We start from the raw sequence: 25,482 nt of genomic DNA, 5'->3' as shown, positions 1-25,482 counted from the left end.
GAACAGAACACAATAGAACCTTTCTTTCCTCCCCCCACCCCCACCATCCAATCATGCCTCGCGACGATTTCGACCGTCGCCGCCTTCGCGCTCTCTACGATCGCAACCGCCGTCGCGTGTCGGCGCTGGCGGACGCGCGTGATCGCCGCCGCGGTGGTGAGGATGACTTTGCTGCGCCGCGCCGCTACGTTGTGAGCGAGCGCCGGACCCGCATCGAGGGCTTTGGCCGTGGTGGCACTCAGGTGCGCCGCGTGGTGCGCCGGGCACGTGCTGGCCGGACAGACGAGCCGCGCCCGCGCCGGTTTAGCGACCGTGCCATCTTCCGCCGCAGTGGGCGCGACCGCTTTCGTCGTGCTGAGGACTTCGATCGCGAGGACCGCCGCGATCGGTTTCGGGAGAAGCGCCTGCGCCGCATCGACGGGCGCCAAGCAGAGACCCGCCGCTTTGGTGAGGCGCGTCGTATGCGTTTGCGGATGCGTGGCACCCGTGCTGGGGTGGAGAGGCGCCGCCCGCGCGAAAACCGCGGCGGTGACGACCGTCGCCGCCAGCAGGGCGGTCGTCAGGGCAATGGCAACAGTCAGGTCGCTCTCGGCGGTAAAAAACAGGTCAATCAGGTGCACAACAAACAGCAGCAGAATAAACAGCAGCAGAACAAACAACAGCAGAACAAACAACAGCAGAACAAACAGCAGCAGAACAAACAGCAGCACAACAACAAGCAGCAGAACAACAGCAACCAGCAGCGCGGCAACAGCCAGCAGCACGCCAACAAGAAGCCTCAGCGCATTCGCGAGCCTCAGCTAACTCGGGAGGAATTGGATCGTCAGCTGGATAACTACCGTAATTAGAGGACGAACGACAAATGGGGATGTAACATATAAATTGGCTTACAAAAAGCGGGGCGGGAGGAGCAGGTCTAGGCGGGCACTTCCGGGGACATGTTGCACTGCCACTGCCATCACGGCGCCGTCGCTCTCTTTGTATTCTTGCTTCAACGGCAGACAAGAGCTCTTCACGTCACATGGGCAGAGGACGATGGCACAAGAAAGAAGACGTCGATTGCGGTCCAAGGGCGGGGTGCACCTCTGTTCGTCGTCTCCCCTCCCCCCCCTCTCCCCTCTCCCTTCCTCCCCAGGTGCTCGCAAGGCGGCTGTTCAGATGGAAGGCCGATTTTTCTAAGAAAAAAAAGTAGAGTGAAAAGAGAGAGTATTATTGTAGTGTTTTATCTTCCGTTTTGTGGTCTTCGCATCCACGCACAATGCACCGACGCGAGCATCATCATCGCTGAATGCACGAGAGTGGCGCAGCAGGGTGGGGAAGGCGACGATATTGCCTCCCCCCTCCCCCGATATGGCCGGTCGAGGAAAATGATGATGGCGGTGGTTATCCCCCACGAGTGTACTTTCCGTTTGGGGTACGTGACTGGGCCAACCGTCGCGCTGCGAATTGAACGTCGCTGGTGAGACGAAGAGGGGAATGGATAATCAGACAGGTAGCGGCGACAGGTTAGCTGTGGCACCCGCGTTTGTGATGAGTTTCGAAAGGACTGGGTGGACTCGAGGACTGCAGAGAGCTAAGGTAATCGTGAGACAGACATATCGCGTGCAGTTTGATGTCTTCGCGCCACACAACTGTTTGGCTGCCCCCCCCCCTCTCATCGATCCGCTTAGTGATTTGCATTTGTCGTTCTCCTCTTTTCTTCGGTCACGAGCCTCGCAGCCACCGGTGTCTCCGCTTGGTTTTCAGTCGTTGAGTTTCGGGATGGGGGAAGGCAGGGGTGACGCAGGCTGGCGGGGTGCGCCCCACGGTTTGAAGCGACGTGTCGTCGTCGCCTTTCTATGCACTGGCGCAGCCTGCCCGTGCTATAACTACGGTCTTGCTGCCTCTGTTCTCACAAGAGAACACCGCCAAACGATGTGAAGGGGGCTAGCTGTGTGTTCCCAGTCTGCAGACCAGTTTTTGGAGTAGCGTCGTCTTCTCTTTCCACTGCGCAGACTCGTTTCTCTCCCTCCCCCATCCCCCTCCCACGATCTAAGAGCGTCCAACGTAGGCAATCATACGACTGCGGCGGCACACTTGCCTCTTCTCTTGTGCACGTATGAGTTTATTCGCGCCGGTGCGCATGTCTGTCTGTCTCAACGTTTGCAGGCATCTGTGAACGGACCCGATATGGAAAAAAAAGCAACAGCACTCAAGTACACCCACTGAAGGCGAAGGAATACGTGACGCAGGGCGCAGTGACGGAGATCCCCAGCTTTCTCACCCCATTCTTCCTCTTCACTATCAGTGACGTGTGTGCGTACCCGCGCCGCGAGCCCTCGTCTAATTGTGCTGCAAGGCGTGAAGCGCGAGGTGCCGAGGAGTAAGATGTGCACGTCAGTGCCGCGGTGCATACTTTCCAGCACCCGCTCTTTCTGCACTGCTCCCATTTTCGGTATAACTACACTGCCCTTAAGCGCGTCAGAATTGCTATCACCTTTTCTCCACGAAGCAGCTAACAACTATCGGAGCAACTGCGCCCACAATCAGGCTGACACGCACTCTCCTGTGCTGGTGTGTCGTGTTACGCATCAATCCTGAGCAGCGGCCGTCGTGTCGCATACGGGCTGTACTCTTCCTTCCTCCTCTCACTATTCGCCAGAGCGGTGCGGCTGGACGGTATATGGCGACTCAGGATCGCACACGAGCCCCTCCCAGCCCACTCCTTACTGCGGACGTGAGGGTTCCTCAGGCATCGCGGACACGTAATCTCAGGGGGCGAGCATCGATGTGCGCCGCTTTTGTGATCGGTTCGAGAGGGGTAAGGAGGACCGCTAAAAGGGGAACGAAAGGCCTGTAGTAAACAGTGGTGAGCAACACGACACTCATCCACTGCTGCCTTCTTCGGAGGTCCTGCTGAGCTACATGAGAGGGGCAGGGGGCAAAGGAGCAGTTGATTCTCGCATGGGGAGCTGCTTTGATGTGCCTGTTCCAAAACTCCAGTCCACCAGAGCCCCCCCCCCCTCCCCTCCCCCGTTTCTTACAATCCTCTTCTCACTTTCTCTTGATCCTCCATTTACGTTTTGTTTTCTGCGTAAACTCGTGTTGTGCTCCCTTTCTCCCCTCTGCCCCTTCCCTGCCTATGTGCCTTACTTTCCTTAGCTGCTTTTAAACGGAACACTTGAGTGCTGACAAGCACGCTGATCACCGGAGCGGGCGATGTAGCCGGGGTTTGTCTTTAAGCGCTTGTCGCCAAAGCTTCCCCCTCTCGTTTGAGGCTGGTGAGCAGAAGCGGTGTTTTTTTTTTTGAGGGAGGCAGTGAAGAGAGCTCCTCTGATCTCTCCCATTTTTTCTTTGTTCGTGTTTTTCTTTTCCAAGGGTGTCTAAGCTGGGAATGATTCCACACGTCCGTGCTGCCGCGGTTATCATTCTTTCCTGACGTCTGTGATGTGAGGTTGCCGCGACGCGCGCACACACGCACACACCCTTTCCCTGATCTGAAGTCAGAAACGTCTCGACCGTGGGGGAGATACGTGTCAAGGGGTGCGTTAGGGGTGTGTGATGTGCCTGAGCAATCATCTTATCGCCGACACCGCCTTGTTCTTGTTGGGAGGGTACCAGATATGGTCGTGTATAGGAGTGTGTATCGCACTACAAATGTTTGTATTGCAGCGCTACTACCTACGCCTAGCCATCGGATACTCATTCATATATACATGTATAGCACACACACAGATTAACGGTGCATTTGTATATATATATATATATATGTTTTTGTTTTTATACTCACCGCGTGGAGGCCCCACGTCATGTAGGGTGTGATAAGGAAGGCAGGATGTCACGCGACCGCGCGTTCGTATTCAGGAGATCGCGGCGTATAAAAAAATATCGCCAAGAAATGAATAACTGAACCGCGAGCTCGTACCCACAGAGCGTAATACACATGTGATTGTTTAGATTAACATCCGCGCCACCAGACCTTGTCCCCCCCCCCCCCCAACACACCCACACCTATACACCTATCCGTGCGCGCTTTGAAGTCGAAGTCCACGACTTCTTTTTTTTTTCTTGCATTGTTCGCGAGAAGATGCCAACAACGCTAATTGAGTCGTCCCGTGCTCTATTTTTTTTTTTCTCTTTCACGTCACTCCATTGTTCCAGCGTCACACCGGCGTTGTGTGCATCTGTCTGCCTTTGGGAGAGAGACCCCTTTCCTCACCTCCCCAAAAGAGCGCGCTGCTCTTGAGGTTGGCATCGAGGGGTGCGCTGATGCTTACGAGATCCCCCATCCACCAGGGCTCCACATACTCCCCTTGCGTGATTATTGCCCTCCACACGAGAGAGAGCGTGGCAGTGTACGCATTCCATGTCCACTGTGACTCCGTTGCCAAGCAAGGCTGCGGTGCCGACATCGAGGATTTTCCATCATGGGCTATGCCATCGCCCCTGCACATCTGCCTGGTGATGCAAGTGATGAACAGCGCCGCTCGGGCCTACGCCTTCACTCTCGCACTGCCCCCCCGCGTGCAGGTTGTGCGTTACCGACCAGCTCTCTTCAGCCTCGTCTCTCCGCTCCTGCTTGCCGCCTAAACATGAGCATACCCGTTCTGCTTATTTATGCATACGGGCAAGAGTCCTGTACGTGTGCGCGAAAACGTCTGCATCTCCGTGCGTGCGTTTTCCTCCCCCGCTCTGCCATCGTTGACGTCATGTTATTTCAGAGCGTGAGTACGTCTGCCAAACTGATCACATCGCGCCCTGTGCACGCGATGCAAGGGACAACACTACGGCGCAGGCAGCCAGACGGTCAGACGTAGCTTTCTATGCTGGCTACTGCATCATCGCCATTTAAAAATTGCACATGCCGTGGTCACCACCCCCTCTTTTTTTATTTGTCCCTTTCAGATACAACGATAGATGTAGATGTATATATACATACATGTATACACTTCTCTGTCTATGCATGTATCTTACACGTTTTCCCCCTTTTTCTCTCTTGCTCTGACCCGAGTTGTGCCGCTACCACACGCGCGTGAGTGCACTCCACACCGTGCCATTCGGTGTGTCTCTGAGGGTGCACTTCCGTATCTTTGTGAATCGCGCGAACCAACTCCCTCGTCTGCCCCTATCTGCACTCACAATCACACGCGTGCGAGTTGCACAGCCCCCCTCCCCAAACAAAAGACCAGTGCCGTTATGTCACGGAGAGTGCCATTGTTGGTGGTGGTGAGGTATTCGGTGTAGTTGCTTTTACGACTCCCCCATCACTTTCGTCAGGTAGTGCTCCCCCTCCCTCCCTCCCCTCCCCCCCTCCCCATCCTCCTACGCTTCTGGAACAGTGGCAGATACAACCTTCGTGATGTCAAGACCACTGACGATACGTCTACCGTGAAGCATCTCACTTCAGCATGACTTCAACGCCTTGGGGACACCACGCACACACCACCTTTGGACTCTCAGGTCCGTTTTTGCCTCCACCACCATTGACTTCACTTTTCTCCGCGTATTTTCCTGTTTTTTTTTTTTTTGGGGGGGGGGGGGCAGTCAATCGAAGCCACAACACTCATCAGCTGTCGTTCACACCCAAACCTGCCTCTACGCCTTATTTAGGGTGACGTCACAAAGCGAGCGCGACACTGTTTTCTCGTTGCGTGTGTGTTTGTTTGTGTGGGCTTTCCGCCGGCGTTTTGACTGCTACGCCACCCCGGCGCTGGCTGACCCCGAAGGGCCTTAATTTTTTTTGTTGTTTCACTTATCTACTCCCCTAAAAAGCGCATACACAACGAAAGCAAGAGGCAGAGCTGCCAACTACACCCACAATGTCCACCGATGTTGCAATTGTAACGACGATCAGCTCTGACTCTGTCAGTCGCCTCTTCGGTCCCGCCGGCGCTATGGATTTTCGATCCCACCCGGGCATGAAGAACGAGTACGAGAACCCGAAGGCAATCTTCGACAAGATGAGGAAAAAGGACGTGAAGCCGCTCCCCGACATCAGCATATTGAAGGGATCTATCTACAACTACAAAAACCGTCGCATCATCACACGATGGATGCGTGACGTCTGTGGCGCCTACAACCTGCGAAGCACCACCCTCTGCCTCGCTATTCAGCTTACTGACTCGTACATCGTTGGTAACCTGCGTGAGCTCGAGCTGCAGAAGTGTCAGCTGGTTGCTGTAACAGTCCTGTGGATTGCGGCCAAGTTCGAGGAGATGGACGCAGACTTGCCAAGTCTGCGCAAGATGGTGGAGGTGTGTGACGGGGCTTACACTAAAGAGGACATACTAGATATGGAGGAGGCTATCCTTCGTTTCTACAAATGGTACCTGCCGCATACAACGGTGGTGAACCACGTCTATTTGCAACTGCACCTCTTCAACAACCCCGCGCTGATCGACTCGCAACCGGAAGAGGATGTGCCACCGACTGTCTCCATCGATGTCCTCGTCTTGAACGCTAGCATGACTCGCACCTGGGTCAATCTTTCTCTCGAGTCTCACCAGCCACTGCAGAACTGCCTCGATCAGCTTTTCTCCGCCTCAAATCTACTTTACAGCCACTCGACGTCCGTTTTTCAGTTATTTGGCAGCTGTTTCCTGTTGGCGAAGCGCTTGTCGCTCATGACGGCGGTGGGGGAGCTCCCGTTGGACGGCCAAGGCCACCGTCGCCTCTTCCTGTGTTCCTCGAGCAGTGAGGTGTCTACAACGTTTGCAGAGCGCGGCTCATATGTTATTATGCGTTCCATCAACATAGACTTTCTAGACTTGTGCGACCTTCTCACTCAGGAGGTCGTGACACATGTGGAGTTTCTTCGATTATACAGCTACGTGACCGCCTTTGGCGTAATAGGGCTTGCGCTGTGTCTTGTGTCCCCCGACAAAGACGAGAACAGGCGTCTCCTGGGGCATGTACACAAAGAGCTCGATATCTCGGCTACACAAGGTCTCGCCGTCGCAGACCTGCTCACTTCCAAGTATAAGGAGGCACTGCCGGCTATTCGTGAAGGCCACAATCTGCCACACCCTCCTGAGAACTTCCGAGAGACTTTGTGCTACTGTTTTGATCGCCGGTTGTCCTAGAGGTGGCGGAGGAAAGAAAGTTGAACATGCGCAAAAAAAAAATTGAAGACCAGCGAAGGTCTTTATAGCTCACACGGTTCGCAATCCCGTGCACTCCGGTCAAATAGGAAGTGGAAACGAAACACCGGGATGCATGCATGTACGCTGCTGCTTTGAAGGGTGTGTGGTGGTGGGGGGGGTGTACACTTCGCGTGCAACCGTAAAGACACGAAGTTCACACAGACAGAGAAGAAGAATCACTTCCGACCGTGCTTGCTGTAATCCACCGGTGTCTTGACAGTTTTTTCAGAGGTCTTCCCCATTGCGGAGCCCATGCTACAGCTTTATTTCTTAGCGTGCGCTTGTTTATGTGTAAGAATGTTGTACGTACTCAACCCCCCCCCTTCCCCCCTCAACTTTCATTTTGGGTCATGATTTGGGAGAGAGCGTCCGTGGGCGTCACTCATCACACTCATTGCTCCCAACGTTCACCTCATTGCGCTGTATGCCCTCGCTCTTCCTCTTTAGTCGCGTAGCCCGCACACGCACTGGCACACGAAGGCACATCACTGATTACTGAATCGATTCTGATTCACATCAACGCGTCAAAGTCCTACACGGCACAGCCCGTCTCCCTCCAAACGTTTTTCAGGAGTGCCCCACTCACGTTGGATGTTTCGAATGGATGCGCTTCACGGCTGTGCGTCTGTGCCAGCGTGTGCCATTGTCACCATCAAGTCGTGTGAACCACATCGCCAGCGTGAACCCGGCCAACGTCAGTAGCAGTCGCCCTCTGCGCAGAAACCTCCAGAACGGTTATTCTCCTCTCACCACAGCACACCCGGTGTTTGGGCTGAAGCAGGCTCATGTCCCTTCGAAAAGTCGCCGCCACCGCCTAATCTCCACGGAGCACCCCGCGTTCGGCACGCGCAAGGCACTCTCGAACCCCGACTGTTTCGAGGGTCCAGTCTATGTGTCAGGAATTTTTCTCTCCATTGATCCGAACTTCACGATGGGCGGGTCAGACAGCATGAATCCCAATGCACAGATCACCACCCGTGACGCTGCGGGCAGCATGGCCCGTGCGCGCTACCGATGCCACATCGAGTCAAGCAGTGGCATGAAGCTGGAGATCCTCGTGCGCGTGCAGATGGGATGGATCTCACCCCGTGTAGTTTTCTCTCAGATCCCACACGTAATCCACCTTGGAAAAGGCATCGACGTCAGCATTCCGTTTGTATTACACTTCACCATGGTTTCTCTGCTGGACGAGCGCGGTGATAACACTGGCAGCTTCTTGTATTTTAGTGGCACCCCCATCCTGGGATTCTCCGCCGGCTTCAGCCGTGTCAGTGGGGGGAAGATGGTGCTGAACCCCACCAAGGTGGTGGACCCATACGTGGAGGTGTCGGACTTTATTGGCCATGTTCACTATCGGCAGGTGGGATTCGTGCTTTTCAAGTGTCTTGCCTACTTGCTCTGCTTCCTAGCTTGTATTCCCGCGACGCAACGCATGGTGCAGTGCGTCTTACCTGACCCGTTCCACCGTCACAGCGAAAAGCCACTGTAAAACGAGGAGGAGAAATTCGGGGGAAGTAACGCGCTTCCACTTCTGCACGTGGGCATACCCGTGCGCTGTCGGGCCTATTGCGTCTTTTATGCAAGTGGCTCCTGTAGACGCACTTGTCGTCCTCCTTTCGCTAGAGTTAGACGCGGTAGTGGCAAAAAAGAGTTGATCCAGCAGACCGATGTTTTAGGAGAAGCCTCTCTGGCGCTCTGCGCGCGTTTCTTAGGAGCGTCTGTTCGATGACATTTGACGACGACATAACTCACCGCACGTAACCCCGTCTCCCCTCACTCCATTAATGCGGGAGAAAACAAAGAGAAAGTAAAAAAAAGGGACCCTTTACGAGGGCACTAAAAGCTGAACGCAACGCTCCCCCCACCCTGCGTCCAGTCGCATCTCCTTCTCTGTGTCTGGAGAAGTGAGAGGACGGGGTTACGTGTGTGAGCCGACCTGGCTTACACTCTAGCAGCCACCCGCGCATCATACAGAGCGGTTGGGCTCGAAGGCGCAGTCCCTACGGTGGATGGGGCATACGTGAAGTGGGGGGTCACCCCGGTACGGCGCACGCAAATAGAAACACATCGTCCCCTCCACTCGGCCCCCTCTTTCTTTTCCCTATTCTCTCTGTTCGTCTTTATTGATTCCCCCCTTTCTTTGCTGTTTTTGCTCCCAAAATTGAAATGGTGGTGGTGTCTCCCGGTCTTTTGGTGTTTGTCCGGCTGTCACCGCCCCGTTTCTCATGAACATCACACAGGGTCTTAGGTGAAGGCACCGCTCCTGGCACCGACAGCGCATCTCTTCTGTGCTTGTGTGTGCCGTTTAACTGCTTTTCCAATACCCGACTTGTGCGTTCGCTATAAAGTCGACGCTTGGCGCTGAGCCAGACTTCCCAACAAAGCGAGAGGGAGGGAGGTGTGTGTGTGTGTGTGTGCAGGAAAGCGCGACGACGTGACACTCACAGGCTTCCACACCGGTGCAGGGCACGGAAGAGATGCGGTCCTGCTTCTCTCGGCTGTATCAAGCGGGCGTTCACATCCCTCGCGGCTCGCGTCACAATGCAGCGCAGATGAAGAGTTGGCCAGTCCAGGAGGTACCACAGAACTTCAACTTCACGAATGAGCAGCGCTTCAAGGCGAGGCCCATGCCGCGAGACGTGGGAAAAATTCCTCGCGACTTCGTGCTCTCCGTGCTATACCGAAACCAGCCTTGTGAGGTCGCATCTCTCTGGGAGCACTGCATAAACGATCCGCAGATTGTGCTGGACAGCAAGCGACACTTGCGCGAGGTCCTGCAGCAGGCCCGCGCAGAAGGATTCGTCTCATTTGAGAAGGATGCCGTGACAGACCGGTGGGTGTGCCAACTGACGCGCGAGAGGTTTGAAGAGGTGCGTGCACTTGTGGGTGCGCGGTCAGAAGCGCAGGACTTGTACTCAGGCCTTCGCGGGGCGTCAGCGACGGAGACGTCAGTGTACTCGGAGAGTTTCCGAGAAATGAACGAGGAAGCGAAGAGGGAGCACTTACGCCTTCTCTCGGAGCAGGTGGCTGATACTACCGCCCACCTCCGAAAGTTTCAACGGATGGAGATGGACTACCTGCCGTACACTGACTTGAATGGAAAAGTAAATTTTATGTGGTGGTACGAGATGAGTGATGCACGCGATGCTGCTGCGCTGCCAGAGGCTGAGGCGGGCGGTGCTCCGAAGCTGAGTGAGTAGTTTTCGTGACGGTAAGGGGAGAGAGGGTAGCGTGTCTACAGCCGTTTTTGTACAGCCGTGATTGTTGTGGCCGTTGTTTTGCTCCCGACGAGAGTTTTATTTATTTTTGTTATCCTTTGCGTGAGCCTGAGAGGAAAACCATCACCGACACACACAGACACACACACACACAGAAAGGGGCTGGGCATGGGGGAGTACTGGTGCTGCCCCCCCCCCCCCCATAAGATTATCTGTGATGCCTCTCATCCCGGTTTTCCTCCATCGCTGAGCTTGGTCGCTGTAAGGGCTTCTGTGGTTGCATATATCACCACGCTTGTCTCAGCTACTTTCTTTTTTTTTTTGCCATGCCATGTAATATTGCAACTCCTCACCAAACTGTTTCCATTTCTTCTTACCTTCTCCCTTTTCTTGTACTTTGCCTCCGCACGCCCGGTGCGACATCCGGCTTCTGTCACACTGCATGTCGACTTCCCTCTCTTTTTGCACTCGCGATGTTGAACCTCGTTGCACGCATCCCGGGGTGCGCTACGAAGAAAATCAGTAAAAGGAGCGGAGCATCCCCGCTTACCATTTTCTATTGCTTTTTTTTCTGGACACGGAAGTCCTCCGCTCTCTCCAGTCTTCTTTACACCCCCCCTCACCTCCCTCTTCCACATCTGCCGCATTTCTCCACTTTTTTGTTCTTTTTTTTCGTGCTTTTGTTGAATTTCCCTCATTCCATCATCCCCCCTTCAATACACACAATTTCCCTCCAAACCTTTTTTTCCGTGTGCTCTTTGTATGTTTCGAGTGGTGCATGTTTACGCCTACGCCCTCTCCCTGATCATCTTTTTTCCCCCTACTCTGTCAACTCGCATTGCTTTTCCTCTCCCCGACAGATTATCGCGCTGTATTTGCCACAAGCGCGCGTTGTTGTTGTACTGCCTTCTTGCACGAGTGGATTCTTCTATTCGTATTTCTGTGCATCCGCCTGTAGCGTGCCTGTATCTCGCTATTTCCACTTCTTACACCGCAGGTCGCACAAACACAAATCTTCGTGCGTCATCAGTGCATCCACGAGAGACACGAAGCTGGGGATCTCGGGTTCCCATTTCACGTCTACGCACACACGCGCACACGCACACGTGTTCGCCCTCCGCAGTGCTTGTTCGGCTGTATCGTGGCGAGTAAAGACGGAGAAGATCGCTGATATCGTCGGCGGCCATGCACCGACTTTGCTCGCTGTCCGGCGGGGATTTGTGCTTCTACCAGTCCACGCTGTACAAGTTGATTCAGGATGCCCCGATCGAGGCTAAGCCGGGCCGTGAAATGATACGTACACTTCGCAAGGAGCTGGTGCGGTCGATGGAACAAGAGGAGTGCCCTGAATACTGCTCAGCCTTGGCCGACCTGTACAAAACTGTAACGGACACGTTGATTTCCGCTGCTCACCGCAGTGCCCCGCACGAGCTCATTAACCGCACCACGAGTGACTGCCGCGTTGTTACGGACGAGGACGAGTATCAGTTCCACCAAGAGGAGGGCTTTTTTGATGACGACGAAGACGAGATGGATTCGAACAGCGACATCAAGTCCACCACCAAGGATGCAGAGCAGAGGCAGCGCAAGCGAGAGGAGACGAAGCGGAAGCGCCGCGAAGAGGAAGAGATGCTGATGAAGGAGCGCAAAGTCACAGATGAGAAGGGAAAGCAGTACCACACGCTCGGGCCCTTTCCGGCGCCGCGGCTGACGGTGCGCGCCCCCACCAACACCTTTCCTAGCCGCAAGGCACTCCAGCAGCGCACCATCATCGAGACACCCTCTTCCACGTCTTCTTCATCGGACGAAGATGAGGAGATTAACCAGCTCATGAGCAGCCGCTCCACCGAGGGCGGGGAGGCCGTGAATCATCTGACCGATTTTCTGCAGCCCCTGTCGATTGACTCGCTCAAAAAGGTGGGCGAGAGCGCCAAGGCAAAACTCCGGCCGTCATCGCCACATGACGAATTCGTGTCCCAAATCGTCAAAACGGCCGTTCGACTGGGGTGCGAAAAAGCCTGTGTTCTCATGGAAAAGCAGAAGATTATCGAGGACATGACGTCGCACGTGCAAACGGGCCCACTGCCTACGGCTGCCAGCATTGACTTCTTGAACACGCTGCCCGACCACCTGAAGCAGTCGCTGGGTGGTGTGCTGGGACTCCCTGATGAGAAACCTCCGGTGGAGGACATGTGGGAGCGTATGGTGGCCATGGGTTTTCTTTCCGTTCTCACCAATTTGCGCTTGAAGCCGCTGAAGAAAATCGCGAACGAACTCGGCATTGTGCTACCCGATACAAACTCAACCGAAAAGTTCTGCGAGTTTATCGTCTTCGCGGCCTTTCCACGAGAGCGTCTTCGCGCCAAATTCTCCCGTGCCAAGCAAAAGAAGGTGAAGTTCACGGTGCCACCAGACAGCATGCGAGTCAAGGGTGACATGGGGTTTGTGACTTTCCACGTCAACAATATATCTATGCTGACGAAGGAATCGGAGCGTCATTACTCGCCGGAGTTTCACTTTGCAAATCTCAAGTGGAGCTTGTTGTGTATGACGAACAAGGAGTCGCTGGCGCTGTACCTTTGCCAGACTGGCAGCGTACACTGCAAGTTCCTCATCACGGTGGTGAACAAGGTAAACCCCGACGACTCCATCTGCAACGAGGGCACGCAGAGTTTTTCTGCCATGTCACAGGAGAATGACTGGGGGTTCAACAACGTCATCAAGTTTGCCGAGCTCCTGAACCCCGACCAGGGCTTCGTCACTGCAGATGACGACAACATCACAATCGAGGTTGGAATCGTCTTGGTGGAGCCCCTCAAGACACCTGCTGCGCGCGAGAAGGCGTCAGTAGCTAAGGAGAAGAAGAATGAGCCACGCGTGGACGAGGCGGCTATGCTACAGCTACTGGCTGACGAGAAAGTGGAGCAGACGCGCAAGAAGCTCAAGCAAGAGATCAGCAAGACCATCCGCGAGGAAGAGAAGACGCGCAAGGACACTACCCAAAGGGCCGCCAAGGCGTATCACGACTTGTGTGACCGCCTTCGCCAAGAGACCAAGCGCATCCAAAAGGAAGTGGCAGACCGTGAGCGCAAGGAGGAGCAGGAGCGGCAGCGGGAGCTTGACAAAATCAAACACGCACAGGAGCAGACGGCGGAGCTCAAGAGCCGACTACAGGCACTGAAGAAGGAGAATGCAGAGTTGGCACAGTTGAAGCAGAGTGTCACGCAGGAAGCCAAGGAGGCAAAGAAGAACAGCGAGCGCGTCGCCCAGGAGCTGAAGTTCGTTTTGGACAGAGTGCAATCGACCCAACAGAAGCTCAAGATCCAGGAGAAGAAACTTGCGGCGGCCAAGAGCAGGTATGAGAGCATTCTCGCCGAAGAGCCTGACACACCGAGTCCCTCTGATGACGAGAATGACCTCATGAGCGAGGACCTCACCCGTTTTATCAACCTGATGACTGATGATATGTAATAATCCTCCCAAGAAGGCAGGGACAGTGGTGATGGTTGTGCTTGTATTAGTTCTGGTGTGCATTGTGCATGGGTTCTGTGACAGCTCGGGTCATGTCTCCTCGCCGGAAGCGGCCGTGGCGCAGGCACGTCCACACACGTCCACACACACACAAGGTTTCTTGTAGTTTCGCTCCTCTTCTCCACCTCATACTTGTTTGCCAACTTCGCCGTCCCTTTTCGTTCTTGTCAGCGGTGTGGCAGGGGCAACATTACTGCGGTCGCATGTGCGGGTTATGCTGCCGTACAGGTTTGTGTTTTCGTTTTGGCCGTGTGTTTAGCGGTTTTGTGTTAAAGAGCTTTTAAAAAGCGGACAAAAGAAACGAGAAAAAACCGAAGAAGTAAAGAGATAAGCGGAGTGAGTTTCCAAGAGCTTTCACACGTAACCAGAGGCGATCTGCCCTGTGACGGTGTCGGCTCTCTCTCTAGCTTCTTGGCACAAGCGTTGCCGAAAGGTGGGGAAATCAGGAAGAAAAGTGCGAAGGTGAAAGCACGCCTATCGCACAGCTCTGTTTTTTCACAAAGCGGGAATGGTAGTCCACGACCTGCTTCTCTATTTTGCGTATCAGCCCCCCCCCCCCTCCTCCAGGTCCCAGGGTTCACCACTGCACGCGCCCTCTTGCAGGGAAGGGGTCGTGGTTGGGAATCTAGCGACTCCGCGCAGCTCATGCTGTTTTGACATCTTCCCTCTCCTTCCCTTGAGCTCGACTGTCTTTCTTGTTCTCTCCATCTATTCCTTACTCCACCGGTTGCACTACTTTGTCTTCATTTCTGTTGCGGCGCACTTCTCGGTATTCCCATGCATACACACACACACCGAGGGTAGCTGTTTTCGCTTAACGTATGCTTTACTTGTCGGTTTTTTGACCACCACTTACTCTCTCCTCCCCCTCTTTCTCTCCTCCCTCACGGTTTCGACTGTGCCCGTGGAGTGAATATTCGCCTGGCGACAAATTCATCACAGGCGCCTCAAACGTTGAGCAGGCGCACCGTGTGCTCATTCCTTGTGTTCATCTGTGTGGCGCTTTCAGAAGCGTGCTGCCCTTTAGCACAACATGAACCTCCACCATCCCAACTTGCCGCCGATTGCGGCTGGAATACTGTTCGGGCTCTCTCTCATATTTTTGATCGACGGTATTCTAGTAGCCCAGCAGGAGGTTAGACAGGAGAACCGTCTCTCTTTTCTGCAGTGCATCCCCGCTTTCTTTTCCATTGCGGGCCTTCTTTTTCTTCACCTCGTGCCGCCCTCGGCTGTCAAGGAGGGTGATGGACGCGGTCGCGTGTTGCTGTTCATGTCCTGGCTTGCCATGTTCAGCTCCAGCGTCGGCGCCCTTGTAATTACCTTTGTATTTTACACAGGCAAGCAGACTCGATCTCACGCTACACCGGGTGTATCACTTGTACTGTTCACATGCTTAGCACCCATTGTCACATCTCTGTTGTGGTGGGGCCGTCGGGCGAGCACCCGCGATGAGTGGTGATATAAGCGATAACAAACTAGAGCACCAGCACCGCTTCTCAAGTGTCGTGTCGGGGAGATGCCCAGTAGACCTCCACACACACACCCATACCCAGGAGCGTAGGAGCTTTCCCGAAAGCTGATAGGGTTTCGTTCGGACTTCACCCACTTATTTGTCTAATTTTGGCAAAGCAGGGGTGAGGGGGATGCGCATTTGGGGGCTCTCTAGATTCATCCATACTCCCTCTGCTTTTTCTGTGTGCTAGTTGGTCTACTTTTTCATCTCGATTGCTCAGTAGACCCTTGGGAATACAAGAAAGGAGATGAAGTGCATTGATGCTTTCTGCATTGTGTATTCCAGTGCTGCGAGTGGCGAGAGGTCCTCATCCCTCCTGCTTTACTCGCTGCCGGCGCTCGCTCTGATTTTCTACTTGGCTTCCCCACTCCCATTCGATGTGAGTCGTTTGCGCCTCATTCTCTTTTTCTGGCTGCTTTGTATTTTTGTTTTAGTGGCCGTAGGTGTGTGTATGTGTGTGTGTGTGATGAATATCTCACGCATGAAGCGGTGTTCGTTGTTGGCTTGTTTTATCCACCATATCCGCCTTTGTGTGGCGCGCATGGAAACTGAGAGACGGCGAAGGAATCAAAGGTTCTAATGAGCGCCTTGAAGGTGTTTTCACCTCTTTCTCTGCACCACCCAGTACGCCACTATGCGCCTGTGCGTCGGCGCCCTTCCACTTCCGGGCGATGCGTACACCCTAACGTATTGCACATCCGTGCCCACAGAAACCTTTGCGCTGCTTTCGTCCCTTTCCACCTCGCCTGACCCCTCTTTTACCCCCCTCCCCCCTCCCTTTGCTCTCTCGCTCCCTTTCCATGGGCGTATAGATGCTTACCTCTCCCCATGTGTGTCTTGCGTGCGCATCTCGGTGTCCCTCCTTCTTTCCCTCCCCCCCTCCCCCGACACACACACACACACACACACACACACACTCGAGGGAGAGGGGCCCGCGCGGTACTGTGGCAGCGCAGACACCATTAGCCGCGCTAGAATTTCTTTTCGTCTCCTTCCAAATAAACATACGAGGTGCAGCCTAGAGAGAGAGGCTGGTGGTGTAGCACGCCAAGATGATGCGATGCCTGCATCGGCGCCTTCTTCGTCTACCCACGCAGGCGCGATTCTTTGACAGTGCTGATCGCTTTGGCAAGGAGCTTGGCTTCGGCCACAAGATGCGCGATATCCCGGTACTGACCGGCAACCCACGTCCAGTCACGCGCGAGGAGTCATGGAGGTGCGCATACAAGTTGAGTGACCGTATGGAGTACGTGGTGCGTGACATCCTTACGAAAAACCAATGGAGCGCCTTGGAGGTGGATCGTGAGCTAGCGCAGATTTTTGAGCGCAAAGAGGTCGGGAGTCGGTCTGCCCTCAACACCTGGTCGACTGTTGAGGAGTTCCAGCGGACACCTTGGTACCGGCGCTACAAGCCAACGGATGACACAGCGGCAAAGTACATTTCATACGAGGCGATGAAGCTCCTCGAAAGCGCACTGATTCCACCATCACTGCGTGTCGATCCGTACGCCCACTTGCGCAAGCGGCATATGGAGGACAACTGGATGAACGACAAGTTTTCTGAGGACTCGGCCAGGTACCTCACACGTGAGCGACTTGCACAACATACGAAAGGGATGCCGCAGTACGGTCTGGTGAGTCGTCGTAAGTTCATGGAGTTTGAGAAGAAATTTAGGGACGTGCACGGGTCCAACATGCACGTGAATGAGATCTACTCCGCCTGGTTGAACTCGCTCGACAACGGCAATAGCCAAAAGCGAGGGGGGCGGACTGGGTGAGGGGAGTAAAAAAAAAAAACAAGGCGGGGGGAGGTGAGAGTGCCGGCACAAAACCGGAGAGAGATTGTCACGTGCCACTCTGATGGAGTGGCTGAACTTTTCAGCCGGCACTCTTTCACACTTCTCTTCAGCCCGCTTCTGCTTCGATTCCGGGTACAGCCTACATTCATACCCACATTGACAAACAGGAAGTGTGCACAAAAAACTGTAGCGCAGTTATGAGGCTGTTGTTCACAACTGTGAGTAGATACCGCCACATTGTATGTGGCGTCTTGATATCGTGTTTTTGAAGTGCCCCGTTGCCGCCTTCTACGAAAACTTGAAACGCGCTAGGCGCTCCGTCACAGTTTTTGTCCCATTCGCGCTTTCCTCAGTCCGATCATCGCACGTGTACATTTGTGCACCGCTCACCTGAAAAAGGTGTGAATGAAAAAAAATAGAAACACAAACGTCGTGTATATATATATATATATATTTGTACATATTTATATTTGCAGACACACAAGCCGCTCTCTCTCTGAACAAAAAGAAAACAAGCTCAAGCGGCTTCCACCATGGGAAGGTCGGCATGTGCGGACGCGCCTACGTTTACCTCTTTTGCTGGTGTGCTTGCACGTTCTCTTTCCTCCTCACATACCTTTGAGACAATTTCTCGTCTATATGTTCCCCACTTGCTGTTTCTGCTCTTTTTTTCCTTCGCGCTTCACTTTCGTGGAAATGTCTTTCTTTACCCGGCCATTGCGCCGCACCTTCACGACCATGCGTGCCAGCCGTGCGCCTTCTCGTACACGCACGCCTAATCGCCTCAATACAAGCCCGTTTTTTTTCTTCCCTGGCACAGCACCCTTTTGCTGTTTTTGTTCAACTACCCTGGAGAGCACCCGATTTCAGCTACAAGTGGCATGCCCCTTCGAGGACAGAAGCCGCGGAGGGACTCTCCGCAGGCGTCGTCACCGATGCCTTCGCGCGAGCAGGTGTACAACGACATCGAGGAGCGTCGCCTGAAAGAATGGGAGAATTACCAGAAGGTTCACCGTTCCATGGAGGAGACACACACCAATCACGTCTTTCTCGATATTGGCGTCGGGGATGCACTGGCAGGGAGGCTTGTTGTGGAGCTTTTCGACGATATTGTGCCTGAAGCTGCCGCACGGTTTCGCCGCCTTGTCACTGGCGAAGGCGGTATCCATGAAGCTACTGGTGTCAAGTTAGACTACCTTTACACTCCTCTCGAGTTCATCAATCACCAGCACGGCTACGCTCGCTTCGAAGATCTTTTAGCATACGGCGTGCGCCTTGACCCGCTGCGTCAGGAGACGTTCAGAGTCCGTCACACGGGTCCTGGGCTGCTCACGATGACGTCTTACGGTCCACATCTCTGCAACACTTCCTTTAGTATCACTCTTCGCCCTGCACCCTTCCTCGACTTTAAGCAGGTGGTCTTTGGCCAGGTGGTGGATGGATTACCTCTGCTAGAGAAGCTGGAGTCCCTTCCACTGGACCAGGTTGGGCGCCCTCTGACTCCAGTCATAATCGCCCTCTGCGGTACCTTGACCGGAGATCGTCCTCCTGGGAAGTGGACCGCGGCGCAAAGCAGGGCGGGCTACGACGACGATGTTCTCTCTGACGCGCTCGAATAATGCCCGGCAGGTAGGTGCCCATCACCTCCGGCTTCACTTTGAAGCCCTCTTTAGCCACTGCTCGGGAGGCTCTTCGTCCGTGCCGTTCTGCATTTTTACCTTTTTGTTTTCTGCAAGGATGTATTCTATCTCCGTTCAACAGGGCACATTTTGCACCGTCAATATTTTTGTAACGCAACAAAAACCCACGAATGTCCAGCGATAGGACAACAGCTTCATCTTTACTGCACACGTCACGGAACTTTACGCGCGTGACTGTGTGCGGCCTCAATTTGCCGCCACCCGTGGGTCTCCCAGGCGCGTTCTCCGTATTGGGGGCGGGGAAAACGTGGCCGTGCGATGCTGGCACACGCTACGATGATGTTCAGTGTGTGCCAGCGGGGAATTCGATGAAGAGTTTTATGCCGTCACCTAACCACTTTTGTTTTGTCCCCCCCCCTTCCCTTCCCTTCCCTCCCCTCCCCTCCCCTCCCCTACTCCATTGTCACAGTTTTTTTTTTTTGCACCAACGAGAGGCTCGATAGGCGCCTAGGAGAGTTCTTCTTTTGCCTACCCCCGTTCTCTCTCTACCTTTGGAGCAAGCTCAGGCTGGATTTTGGTGCCTCTTTTGTTTTCTCCACGCACGTCCTCACAAAGCTTCTTGACAAAAGAGGCTGAGTCGATCTGCCACCTCGCGCCGCGAATAAAGCATGCATCCACACGCGCCTTTCTTGTATTTGTTAAGTCTGTGTGCCTGAGCCATGTCGAGAGAGCCACCCTCCAGTGGCGCGGCGGCGGTTCTGGTGTGCCACATGCCGTTTACGTCCAAGGTGAAATTTCTGTGTATTCACTTATTTTGCGCTGTTGTTTTGGACTTCGTGCCGCGGCTGGTGCGCTGGTTTAGTGGTTTCGCATTCTGCACGAAGTCGACGGCTGTGTATGGCTCCCTTGAAGCAAAACGATTCTTTGACCTGGACAGGCTCGAGAAGATGCCCTACGCGGATCCGCCGTACAGCGGGCACGTTGGCACTATCCTGTGTTCTTTGCGTCCACACCGAAATATTCCGTATGAGCGCGTAGTCCACCCCAGTACAGACGGCAATCCAATGCACTTGGACTGGCTGCTCACAGATACGAGCAGGGCCAAAGGAGTGTTTATCATAGTCCCTGGGCTCGCTTCGTGGTCGGGTACCAACTACATCCAGCACTTCGTGTGGTTTGCGTCAACGAGACACTTTCATTGTGTCGTCTTTAACTCGCGCGGTATGGGTGACACACCTATCGAGACACCGCGTCTCATGTCTGGCAAGTGGACAGAAGACTTGCGGGCCGTTCTGCGGGACGGGCCGCTCTCGCGTGGCGCCATCCAGAGCAAGTGTCGCGCACGCCTCCCTATTATCGGCGTCGGTTTCAGCATGGGGGGCGTGATTCTCTGCAAGTATGTTGGTGAGGAGTCCCTGGCGGGCAGAGAACACGTCATTGATGCGGTGATGCTGGTGAACGCACCGCTCGACTGCCTTTACTCGAGCACCTTCTCGAATCGTGGCATCAGCAAAGCACTCTATCAGCCACGCATGGCGCGCGGTCTGGTTGAGTATGCCTTTCGACACCGCGAGGTAGTGAAGAATATCCCAGGGCTTGCCCCAGATGTACGCGCAGCCCTCGCATCGGACTCTCTGGAGATGTTGCTAAAGCAGGTGAAGAGCGTGCGCGACTTTGACCTCCTCATCACAGCCCCGTCTCTGGGGTTTGCCACACCGGAGGACTACTATCATCACGTCTCCCCAATTCACTGGCTTCCACACTTTTCGGTGCCTGTTCTGTGCATCAGCGCTGTCGATGACCCCGTCGTGGGAGAGCCCCCCATGGAAAGCCTGACAAGCACCATGGGGCTCAATCACAACGTAGCGGTGATCGTCACTCCACACGGCGGCCACATTGGCTACATTCGCAGCTTTTGGGACGAGTGGGTTGGGACGGAGACGCTAGTAGAGAAAATCATCTTCCATGGGGCGTCTGCCATCAAGTCCATGCGCTGATACAGAAAACCGCGTTGCACCGCGTTTACATCTTGGTGTATTCCCTTTCCGCGTAGTTTTCTGTACGGTATTCCTGCTCTCTCCCCCCCCTATTTGCGTTTTTAGGCCTGCGCGATATTCGTTCTTTTCCCCGGCTCTAGTGTAGCCTGGCTGGGTACACTTCATGGACAGCGACTGTTATTGAGGGAAGCACGAGCAAATCCATTCGCAGGGATGAGGAAAGAGGAGAGTCCACCGATGCATCGAGGTGCACAAAGTGGTGAGGGGGGCACCATAGTGTGTCGCTCATTCTCGCCCTCTTTTCTTTACGCTGTTTTTTCGATGCTCCCGTCGGTTTCCTAGCTGGTGGTCGTAGTGTGATCAGGGTGTCAAAGTGCTAATCAATATTGTAATCGTCGGCCTCTCTCCCAATTCCTAGTCTGCTTGATGGGTGCGATGTCTCTCTTCACCGATGCGGGTGAAACCGCTGCCTTCATGTTGGCACAATGATGCTGTTCTCTTCCTTTATCACCCGCATGTTGCATTTCACGTCTTTGCTTTCCGCCTTGTTTTCATCTTTTTGATCTCACTCTTGACTTCAATCACCCAAACATATGTACATCCACACACACCTTCTACTGCTTTCCGTGAAATGACCAAGTAGTCGATTTTGGACGCTCGGAGCTCTCGGCTTTTTTTGATTATTCATTCACCTCTCTTTCCGCTTTCTCCCGCTCACCCCACCGCAGAGATCCCGTCTTCACCACCTTCAGCGAGAATGGCCTCCCAAATCATGATTGCTGTAGCTTGTCTGCTGGCGATTGCCATGATGGCATCTGCTCAGATCTGTCCCCCCGGCACCTCTTCCGTGAACGGGCAGTGCAGGTTCAACTGTCAGGTGGCAAACTGCGATATCTGCGATCCCAGTGACCTCACGCACTCCACATGCGCTACCTGCTCCTTGGGCTTCAGGCCCGGGGGCAGCGGGACCTGCGAGCCGATGTGCACTGTCCTCAACTGTGTCCTGTGCTCCTCTTCCGGGAATAACGCATGCCAGACCTGCCAGACGGGCTACCTCCGAACGGCTGCAGGTATGTGTAGGCGAGGCTCCGGCATATCCAACTCGGCCACCACCACCACCACCACCGCCGCCTCTGTCGCCTTGGCCTGCACAATCATGGCGGCACTTTTTTTTACGATCGCCGCTTAAGCGTTTTCTCTAAAATTATTGTTTCACTTCCTCTGCTCCGCGCATAACCCCCACCCCTATCCGCAACTTGCGGTTCTTCTATCACTGCTTCACGAAGTCTACGATACACGCTTCATTCTGAGGGGGAGTGGCAAACAGACAGGCGCAGTGCGAAGAGTGCCGTCTGATTCCCCCTTTGTCTGAGCATCTAATTCAGTATGTGCTCTATAATTTCTTTTTTTTTTGTTTGGCTTTCGTGTGCACAGAACTTTCCTTGTTTTCTTCTCGCATCACCACGTTATCATTATTAATTGTTTAATTGTTTTTTCCCCCGTTGGGGGAATCAATGCTGGAGGCAGAGTCTCTACCCCTTTGCTGTACCACAACCACACGAAGACACCTTCTCACAGAACATTGGCACCCTGAAACGACACGTGTTTTGAGTGCTTGCCACCTTAGACGTGTGCCTTTGGTGTTCTAGTGATTTCGTGTGTCGTTTTCTACACATAAGTTCGTCTTGTAAAGATGTCAGCGCTGGCTCTCCCGTCGCAGAGGCCTATTGGGTAAGGGCGGTAACAGACAACTCAGCCCTCTCTCAAACGACATACAACATTCACTCTCTACACTTGTTTACCTATGATGTACAAACAAGCACACATTACTCTCTCGAGCCGGTTAAGGGTATCGCGGTAGATGCGTTCGTTCTAAGTCGACCAAAGGCGATACCCCCCCCTCCCCTCCCCCAGTCTTATGTGCAGCCATGACTCCCATCAGCGTCCACAAATAGGCCTAGTCGCACCGCAAATTCCAAACTATAGGCTGTCTGGAGAGCGCTTCAAGCCCCTGAGCGTGAACACGCGAGGGTCCTTTTATGTGTGTATAGGAGAGGGGGGAGGGAGGGCTTAGCTGTACGCTTTTCTCCCATCGCACGAAAGCGACAGAACCATCATAAATGCGTTGACTTGCTCAATGGGGAGCAGTCAGAAGCCACTACAAGGAAGACGCGAGTTGATAACCTTAATGGGCACGGTGCTGTCCCCTCCAATCCCTGCTCTCCTCGTTGTCACCATGTCGACCTTCCCTATTCTGCTTCTTTTCAACCTGTATGAATTCAGCAAGGCGCGACTCCTATGGGTTTGGACTTTCTTTCCGCATGCTTCCCTCATGTTTTCCGCTTTTACATCTACTCTTTCCTCCTTTACGCGTGCAGTGTGGGCCTGTTGACGTTTCGCTTCCCAAGAGGCAACCAACCGCTTGAGTGCGACAAAGGCTGCCGAGGAAAGAGGAGAGGGGAGAAAAGTGGTATCGGAAACCAAACACAAAGACACGAGTCTTTCCATCTTTGTCTGTGTGTGTGTGTGTCTATGCCCTCGTATTATTCCCTTTTTACGTATACAATTTCGTTTCTCGGTTCCTTACTTTTTCTTCGTTGTGTGAAGGTAGGCTCTTGAATCCACCGTGGAATACGCAGTTTCTCATTTTCCCATCGCGTGTTCTCTATTCCATCCGTATGTGCAAAACTTTTTCTGACAACTAATGACAACAGTGCATGAGAAAAGCTCGACACCCTTAGCAGGGACAACGGGAATGGGTCACTGCCATCTACACTAATCTTTGCATCGTTGCCGTCGACCGTGCCCCCGAGTACGTGTCAGCGTGTGCGTCCTACACCATCGTATTAGCCACTCCGCACCCTTTCACCTTGCCAATCACACAGTTCTCTGCACTGCCACTCCTTTGCGTATGCGCTACACATGAGAGTTGCGCGGAATGAGGGACAAGGGTGATTTTGCCAAGTTCTCGGTAGCTATAATGCAGTCACAGCTATCCGTTGATAGCACACTTCGAGAAATGACTAGCTCATCTCATCGTAGGCCTTGTCCTACCCGTCTTTCCCTCTCTCTTTTATCGGAGTCTTAACGCGACAGAATAATTCCCTGGAAGTACACGCGTCCATACAGCATATATATATATATATATTTATATAAACATATTCATGTGTGTTCTCAAAGGTTCTGCGCGAGGTGCTATGGCGTCATCCACTGCTTGACGTTTTAGTGAGGTCGGCGCACCTGGCCGCGTGGACGGCTGGGCATCCTCCTCACGATCTTTTGTTTTTCGGTTACTCCGTGCGGTCACCGATGCAGGTGCCCCTCAAGGTGCTTACACTTGTTTACCGTGAATGGAACCTCGACCACGGGTACACCGACAGCGCGAACATGAGCTTCAATGCCGGCGACAATAAGAAGACTTTCACCTCTTGAGGAAATCTGCAAAATGGGCTCTCAAATGTACATGATGTAGTGCCCCAAAGGGCACGAAAGCGGCTCCAAAGGACTCGCATATTTTCTGTAATACTCGCTTGGTGGAGGAGCTGTAAGCAATCTAGCACGTTGAAGCCACGATGTGCCTTGGCGTTGTCAGTGCGCGCATCACAGAAAAACCGATCACTCAATAGCCCAACAATACTCGGTCCTGCAGCGCCTGTCTTCACGTACATTCCACGCCGAAGCTTGGCTGGCAAAGTCACACGATTAGTCTTTTCTATGGTCACTCCCCGCTGCTTGCTTTCTCGCACATTTGGTATGGGCTCATAGCATCTTTTCCTGCAGCATTCGGTACCCATCTGAATGCTGCTCCTCACGTACAGTTTTTTATATCGGATGCGCACCAAACTGCGCAGCTATAGATGACCGGGAGCAATATGATATAGTGTAACACGGAGGAGTGCAGCACCCAAGCACCCACCTCTCCGCAATTTATTCTTCTGTACACGATGTCCGATGTTCTGTGTGGCATCTCTGTGGCTGCGGTTTCTGTTCCACATCCTTCCATAGTACACGTGAATCGAAGCTGCCGACGCGACCTACTTGACCCCGCGTTCCAACTTTGCCAAAGTTGACGGCCTTGATCACTGTTAAGCGTCTTTCTAGTGGATATTTGTCGGCACGCTATTGCATCACAGCGGTGGCGCAGTCAGGGGTGGGCGTTTCTCTGCTTATAGTGGCGTTCCCAGCCTGGAGAAGCGTGGTGTGTTTCTCCAAGAATTAGATTTACGCCATACACAATATCACTATTACATCTTTGCACCACAGCACTGAAAAAGGCCCGAGAAAAGGATCTTCTGCAAGGCTCGAATGTATCTGTCTTATCGCTGCTGTTTTCAAGCGAGAACTCACTGAGGATGATCCAGCTGAATCTTTGCCTCACAAAGCATCCCCCTACTTGGGACTGTGTCTGTTCGCTTCAGCGCGATGGAGTGGCGGGAGATTTCCTTTTGAGAGGCTTGCCGTTCTGAGTGATGCTCTGCACAAACGCTAGTTCTCTGCAGGTTTGGGGTGCCGGAGGTTGGGTGCTAATTTTCTTTCAATTCGGTCCCCTGGCCCCTGATATGATAGCTCTTCTTCTAGAGGTTTCTCCATTGCTGCGGAATGCGTGCTAAAAAAAAACATGAGAGTACCCCCAACTGGGCACTAGGTGGCCCTCCTTTAGCAC

General features: G+C 53.7%; 10 protein-coding genes across 10 annotated transcripts; all 10 read left to right on the top strand.

The window, feature by feature from the left end:
* Positions 1-53: 53 nt before the first annotated feature.
* Positions 54-848, top strand: JKF63_02773 (uncharacterized protein; the record flags this gene model as incomplete). Its single annotated transcript, XM_067898797.1, has 1 exon — positions 54-848. The coding sequence occupies one exon, from the start codon at positions 54-56 to the stop codon at positions 846-848; it is 795 nt and encodes a 264-aa protein (XP_067755241.1).
* Positions 849-5,798: 4,950 nt separating this feature from the next.
* JKF63_02772 (uncharacterized protein) lies at positions 5,799-7,061 on the top strand (the record flags this gene model as incomplete). Its single annotated transcript, XM_067898796.1, has 1 exon — positions 5,799-7,061. The coding sequence occupies one exon, from the start codon at positions 5,799-5,801 to the stop codon at positions 7,059-7,061; it is 1,263 nt and encodes a 420-aa protein (XP_067755240.1).
* Positions 7,062-7,725: 664 nt separating this feature from the next.
* JKF63_02771 (uncharacterized protein) lies at positions 7,726-8,610 on the top strand (the record flags this gene model as incomplete). The annotated part of the gene is made up of 1 exon (XM_067898795.1): positions 7,726-8,610. The coding sequence occupies one exon, from the start codon at positions 7,726-7,728 to the stop codon at positions 8,608-8,610; it is 885 nt and encodes a 294-aa protein (XP_067755239.1).
* A 988-nt stretch (positions 8,611-9,598) lies between these two features.
* Positions 9,599-10,321, top strand: JKF63_02770 (uncharacterized protein; the record flags this gene model as incomplete). Its single annotated transcript, XM_067898794.1, has 1 exon — positions 9,599-10,321. One exon carries the CDS (start codon positions 9,599-9,601, stop codon positions 10,319-10,321), a length of 723 nt encoding a protein of 240 aa, XP_067755238.1.
* A 1,203-nt stretch (positions 10,322-11,524) lies between these two features.
* On the top strand, positions 11,525-13,810 carry JKF63_02769 (uncharacterized protein; the record flags this gene model as incomplete). Its single annotated transcript, XM_067898793.1, has 1 exon — positions 11,525-13,810. One exon carries the CDS (start codon positions 11,525-11,527, stop codon positions 13,808-13,810), a length of 2,286 nt encoding a protein of 761 aa, XP_067755237.1.
* Positions 13,811-14,903: 1,093 nt separating this feature from the next.
* Positions 14,904-15,329, top strand: JKF63_02768 (uncharacterized protein; the record flags this gene model as incomplete). Its single annotated transcript, XM_067898792.1, has 1 exon — positions 14,904-15,329. One exon carries the CDS (start codon positions 14,904-14,906, stop codon positions 15,327-15,329), a length of 426 nt encoding a protein of 141 aa, XP_067755236.1.
* Positions 15,330-16,435: 1,106 nt separating this feature from the next.
* Positions 16,436-17,161, top strand: JKF63_02767 (uncharacterized protein; the record flags this gene model as incomplete). The annotated part of the gene is made up of 1 exon (XM_067898791.1): positions 16,436-17,161. One exon carries the CDS (start codon positions 16,436-16,438, stop codon positions 17,159-17,161), a length of 726 nt encoding a protein of 241 aa, XP_067755235.1.
* Positions 17,162-18,063: 902 nt separating this feature from the next.
* JKF63_02766 (uncharacterized protein) lies at positions 18,064-18,801 on the top strand (the record flags this gene model as incomplete). The annotated part of the gene is made up of 1 exon (XM_067898790.1): positions 18,064-18,801. The coding sequence occupies one exon, from the start codon at positions 18,064-18,066 to the stop codon at positions 18,799-18,801; it is 738 nt and encodes a 245-aa protein (XP_067755234.1).
* Positions 18,802-19,541: 740 nt separating this feature from the next.
* JKF63_02765 (uncharacterized protein) lies at positions 19,542-20,819 on the top strand (the record flags this gene model as incomplete). The annotated part of the gene is made up of 1 exon (XM_067898789.1): positions 19,542-20,819. One exon carries the CDS (start codon positions 19,542-19,544, stop codon positions 20,817-20,819), a length of 1,278 nt encoding a protein of 425 aa, XP_067755233.1.
* A 757-nt stretch (positions 20,820-21,576) lies between these two features.
* JKF63_02764 (uncharacterized protein) lies at positions 21,577-22,008 on the top strand (the record flags this gene model as incomplete). The annotated part of the gene is made up of 1 exon (XM_067898788.1): positions 21,577-22,008. One exon carries the CDS (start codon positions 21,577-21,579, stop codon positions 22,006-22,008), a length of 432 nt encoding a protein of 143 aa, XP_067755232.1.
* Between the last annotated feature and the right edge of the window lie 3,474 nt (positions 22,009-25,482).

The sequence above is a fragment of the Porcisia hertigi genome, chromosome 30, assembly GCF_017918235.1.
Source record: "Porcisia hertigi strain C119 chromosome 30, whole genome shotgun sequence".
Lineage (NCBI taxonomy): Eukaryota > Euglenozoa > Kinetoplastea > Trypanosomatida > Trypanosomatidae > Porcisia > Porcisia hertigi.
Note: the sequence above shows the minus strand (reverse complement) of the source record. Positions and strands in the feature narration are given on the sequence as shown.